This window comes from Poecilia reticulata, linkage group LG7, assembly GCF_000633615.1.
Source record: "Poecilia reticulata strain Guanapo linkage group LG7, Guppy_female_1.0+MT, whole genome shotgun sequence".
NCBI classification, from domain to species: domain Eukaryota; kingdom Metazoa; phylum Chordata; class Actinopteri; order Cyprinodontiformes; family Poeciliidae; genus Poecilia; species Poecilia reticulata.
In genome coordinates this window covers 12378442-12384114 of record NC_024337.1, presented here as the reverse complement: position 1 = coordinate 12384114, position 5673 = coordinate 12378442, and the positions used below count along the sequence as shown (strand labels likewise).

At 38.9% G+C, this 5673-nt stretch overlaps 2 protein-coding genes across 3 annotated transcripts in view; both read left to right on the top strand.

Moving 5' to 3' along the window:
• Positions 1-844, top strand: part of LOC103467274 (transcription factor HES-2) — a 1546-nt gene extending 702 nt beyond the window's left edge. Inside the window, exon 3 of the mRNA XM_008413509.2 lies at positions 60-844. Coding sequence (XP_008411731.1) covers positions 60-391 — 332 coding nt within the window. The 3' untranslated portion in view covers positions 392-844. The remainder of the gene's footprint in view (positions 1-59) is intronic.
• A 2864-nt stretch (positions 845-3708) lies between these two features.
• Positions 3709-5673, top strand: part of acot7 (acyl-CoA thioesterase 7) — a 57995-nt gene continuing 56030 nt past the window's right edge. For both annotated transcript variants that reach the window (XM_008413513.2, XM_008413512.2), the window contains exon 1: positions 3709-3806. The gene's annotated coding sequence lies outside the window, so the exon portion shown is untranslated. The remainder of the gene's footprint in view (positions 3807-5673) is intronic.

Here is a 5673-nt window from a genome sequence, read left to right as displayed (position 1 = left end):
CTAATATTCTTCATTTTGAAATCGGTGCACTAATCACATCTCCAATCTTCTCCCTCCAGACTCTGCAGACAGTTACAGAGAGGGTTACAAAGCCTGTCTCCAGCGGGTCTCCGCTCTGCTGCCCAAAACCAGCCTGGACCAGGACGCGTGCCGGCGCGTCAACGACTTCATCCAGCAGACCATGTCCAGCACAGTCACACCGACCTGCCTGAACTGCTGCGCCCAGAGCTCCAGGACTCTCCCTCAAATCCAACACAGACTCTTGAGCCTCAAATCCAGCTTCAGCTCCAGACTTGAGAGCAGGTCCCGCAGCGACCTGGGAGCCGGGGCCCCCATCCGAGCGCAGGCCCTCCAGCAGCCTGTCAGCGCTGCCATGTGGAGGCCTTGGTAGAATCTATCGGACGTTTATCCCATCTTTGTCAAATTATTATTTTTGCCTGTTCTTATGTTTATTGTACGCATTCCGTCGTTCTAGCACTGAATAATCGATGGAACTGCTGTATATTTATATATAATGCGCTAATTTTGCTTTTGACTCGTGACGGGCGTTGAATGCCTGAAGGCATGAAGCACAGATCGCAAACAAACTGAAGTCTATGAACGTTTTAGGAAGCAATCCTTTTTTGGGGTTTCAAAAGAGACGGGCTGTAGACAACACATTTGTAAAACCCCAGGGGTTATTTATCTTGGAGGGTTGCACTGTGGACTTAAATATATTTTGGTCTGTGCAACAGAACAGTCTGTAAACACTATGTGTTCAATATAAGTATTCATTTTCCATTTGTGACATAGAAACACTTGTTTCCTGACGTTTGCGATGTTCATTTTTTCTGTAAGATTTGAAATAAATGTACGCTAAACACAAACGACTGTCTTGCGTTTTTGCTGCAGTGGCTCAGATGTGTCATTGACCTTAATGAGAAGATTTAAGAGGAGGGCAAGGGTGGGGGGAGAGGAAGGGGAAAAGGCGCGCAATCGCAGAAAACCAGAGGTCAGAAAGAGCAAACTGGTGCCGAAGAGCAGCTGGCCTATTGTTGGTGATGGAATAGGCGCCTCTCTGTTTACCGCCAAAACTGTGGGAAGATGCGTGTGAAGGGAGCCACCCTGAGAACAGGAGCGATTCCAACTTAGGAAACACAAGCAGCCATTATGCTTCTCAATCCTCTTTGTTTTAGTAGCTCTTCATTAAAATTAATACCAGCTTTAAAGCCATATATAGATGTCAGGGACCTCTCCACAGGTAAGAGGAGATGTCATGGTTTTTGTTTGACATGAGTTTAGTTCAGAAAAACAACTCAGCCAATATTATATTGTATATGAACCATTTATTTTCATATAAGGTCTAAATGAAGACGTTGGTGCACTGCAAAAATCATTTTCTAAGAGTAATGTATATTGTGTGTCTTTAATTTCACTAAAGATGGGAACGCTGTAAATTCATTACCACATTTTTATATATTGAAAAATAAACTAACCAAAAACCTGATGAGGACTTTAATGTTGAGATCTTCTAAAAAAAAAAAAAAATCATGGTTATTTAAAAATAAAATAAAAATCACATTTTGTCACATTACAACAAGCTGAAATAAATGTTATTGCTATTAGTATTTTATTGGGTTGGTAATAGGAAATAAATGTAATTTTTTTCCCCCTCACAAATAAAAAAATGAAAATGTTGCAGTTGTAAACTTTAAACTTTCAAACCTGAACTAAGCAGGCTACTCCCCATCTTGAGAGAATGGTTTAAAACTTGTTCATCCCAAACACAGAGAGCCAGGATGGTTAAATGTAATCTTGGTAAAACATTCTTTGTCTTTTCTCTGACATCAATTTCCACAGCCCATCAAAAGATCCTCTGCACTCTGCTGCTACCACAGGCATTTGTATTTAGTCTCCTTTACAAACAATGTGCCAGGTTTTGAACGCCTTACTGTTCAATCCATCATCTGCAGATGAAGAATATGACCCAATAGAAGAAGAACATTCATTGGATAATCAGTCAAAAGGTCTAAAGTAGCTCTGGAAGAGCTGCACAAATTCACTGTTTAAATTGACATTGGAAAAATCTGTCTACAAGGCAGCTTAGTTGTTCTCATAAACCTGTTCTTTGGCAAATAGGCATTGTTGAAAGAAATCCATATGCAATGTTTATGCTTAAATGTTCCAACAAGCCACATTGAGCACACAGCTGAATGGAGATGCTCTGGTAGACCATAATAGACCTACCAAAACAAGAACTTCCTGAAAGAGGATTTAGAAAGTTCTTTTTTTTTGTTCCAGATTCAGACTGAGTGAATCTTCGTACTGAGCCATTTTTTTTTTTTTTTTTACAAGAAAAATGACTTACTTCAACAGATTGAACAAAACAAGGCAAAACATTTCTGGTTTCTGTTGTGGAATGGTCCAACCAGTTTCCCAGCTTGAATCTGGAGGAGCTAAGAATTAGGGTGACGACATGGAGACCATTGAACCTCAAAGACATGGAATTCTTTACCAAAGTCCTCGGAATACCAGTGGAAACGTTCAATAAGCTGTTTTGCTGTAATGGCAATCAAGAATTTTTCACAGCTTTTTGAAAGACAATTGTCAAAATGAAGAATTTTAAGACAATTTCACATTGTAAAAACATTCCTTTTACATTACTTTCTTATCTTTCAAGTGTTTGTTTTCTTATCAGAAACAAACATTATGGTTGAATGAAAATTATCCAAAATTAATCCAGCCACACTACACAGGGTCCAGTGGAGGAGTTAATGGGAGCTTTGGAGCAGTTTTGGTGTTGCTCCAGAATCTTCCTTTACTACGAGCTTGAGGTTTCCCTCTCTGGTGCATCACTGTTCATGAGTTCAGGCCCTCAATGGTTGTGTTATCTTTGAATTCAATATTTTTATATTTGTTTGAGCTGTGGTTTGGATGCAATCTTGGGTGAACAAGAACACAAGGGTGTGTTTAGGACGCAGCTTTGGAGATCATTGGGTGCTGGTACTGATGTTAGGTAGGTTTGAAAAGCCTACCCAACATGAAGCGACACATCAAGAAAAAGGTGTGTTGTGTGTTTCAGCTCCTACTTTAACCAATAGCTGGAAAAGCTCTTGCGATGTCATTTTATCATCCATTTTCTAACACCCTTGTCCCTACTGGGGAGTGCTGGCACCTATCTCCAGCTAACGTTCCAGGCGAGAGGCAGGGTACACCCTGGACAGGTCGCCAGTCTGTCGCAGGGCAACACAGAGACAGACAGGACAACAACCATGCACACACCTAGGGAGAATTTACAGAGACCAATTAACCTGACATGTCATGTTTTTGGACTGTGGGAGGAAGCCTGAGTACCCAGAGAGAACCCACGCATGCACAGGGAGAACATGCAAACTCCATGCAGAAAGACCCCAGGGCTGAGAATCGAACCCAGAACCTTCGTGCTGCAAGGCAACAGTGCTACCAACTGCGCCACTGTGCAGCCTACTCTCATTTGATCAAATAGTGTAAATTATTTTATAGTGAAAATAAATTGCATGAATAACTTGCCAAATAAGTTCTTAATTATCAAGTTTTATTACTAAATTCATGCAAAGAAGAGTTATATTTTGGGGAGTTGGAAATTTTATCAGTGTAACATTTGTAGCAAACAACCTTTATGTCATACTGTTTTTGCAGAAACATGACCGAGTGAGCGCTCTAAGCAGCAAACTATCTTTTCCGGTAACCTAGTCAACATGAATTTGGGCAGTTCGGACAAAGGAAACGGCCCGTGAACACTTTGAATTTACTTTTTACGCTTTGAACCTTGGAAAACATTAGTCTTTGTAAGTATTTATTTGATTGGAAGACATGTGTTGATTTTTTTGGTTGATAAATAGCAATATTATGTCTATTGGCTAGTAAGGATGTTTTTCCTTTCTTATTTCAGTTAAAAACGTTTCGAGTGTTGCATTACCATAAGTGTATTACGATAAGTGTATTATCTTAATGTTTGTTCAGTAACAAAAACACATTTCTAAAAACTCTTCAGTTAAGAAAAGCCGGCCTTGTGTGAAGACCTGTTGTTAGTTGTTTGCTGGTTGTCTAACATATAGTCACATGCTGTGATGACTGCACAGCCCTCGTGCTTCTGAATGCTAAAATTAATACTATCATAATGGACTAAATGAAATATCAAATATTCTGTACTTTCTGTAGTATTTTTTAATATCTAAAATTTTTTTTGTTTCAAGTTTGCTTGCTTCCTATAGTAGAAAGCTTCTCTTTCATATAAAATAAGTCCAGTAGGCAAGGTTCCCTATTTGCAGTTGAGCTTTAGCTTTTCCAACTAAAGAAGAAACTTTTACATTTGACGCCTCTGTGTATACATATTTGGTAGATATCATTCTTACAAAATACTTGATTATTTTTGGCCATTGGTTCAGTTAGGGTAAACAAAATCCGTTTTATTCTCTTGGACCTGCCCTTATGAACATTTTAATGCTCTATATTTCTGAAGGAGTTTATGTTTACGGCGGTAAATAAAAAAAAAAAAAGAATCCTAAAACTGCGATTTTTTGTTAAATGGCAAGAAAAGCACTGAATCTGTATGGCGTCTCTCTCCCACCACGCTGCGGTAAAAGTCACTTGCTCTGGAGCTTGTGTTTCTTAATTCCCATGATGTGTCGCTCCGCGGTCAGACAAAGGCTCAATGTTATCCTGACCGCACAGATGGGTTTCTGACGCTGAATTTGCCTGAAAAGACAAACGAAGGGGGCTCTCGTCGTAAGAAGAAAACCGAGAGGTGCCGAGCCCCTCCCTCTTCATCACCCGCCTCTGTTGCTGCGGGGATGGTGGGGGGTGGGTAAGGGACGCGTGCAGCAAGTGTGCCGCTCGGTTCCAGGAAAGGGCTTATCTTTGTTACTTCACCACAAAGTCATGCTGCTGGTCTTCATAATTCAAATACATACCATTTATCAATGCAAAAAATGTCACATAAATTTAATGATGATGAAACACAATTTTAACCAATAAACAGCGTTGTTGAAGAACTAATTATAAGCAAAGTTTAAGCAGTTTGACATTGGCAATAATCTGGTTGCCAATTTTAACAATGCAGACCTTTTTTTTATCCCAATTTTCATGTCCATATCCATTGTTTTTTCTTTCGTATTACACTTAATTTTGCTCTTGAAGTGTTGTCTTGTATTTTAATAGTTTTCTACCATGTAGATTTTTTTTAAAGCTAACTGCGGTAAATGCTGTTATTTCTCCGCCTCTTTCTGCTAAATGTTATCCTTCCACTTAACTTTGCGTTAATATGCTTGGACACAGCGCTCTGTGAACAGCCATCTTCTTCAACTTTTTGTATCTTACCCTTGTGCAGACCAAAACACGGTGCTAACAAATCTGTATTGTCGATATATATTTTTAAAATCTAACTCTCATCGTCTATTGAATTTGTGTTTCATCAACTGTAAGCTATGATCATCAATCAACATGATCTTCACTATTCAACGTTTGAAATGCGTTTGCAATGAATTGGATCATTGAAATGAATAGACGTTTGATGTTATTCTAAAATACTAAGATGCACCTGTACATAAGGAAAAAAGAGTCAAATTACTGCTGTATAATATAGATATTTAAAAGAAATGAATAGAAGTTAGTTTTATGTTGTATCGTGTAAATTCTATTAATTTGTGCATATAT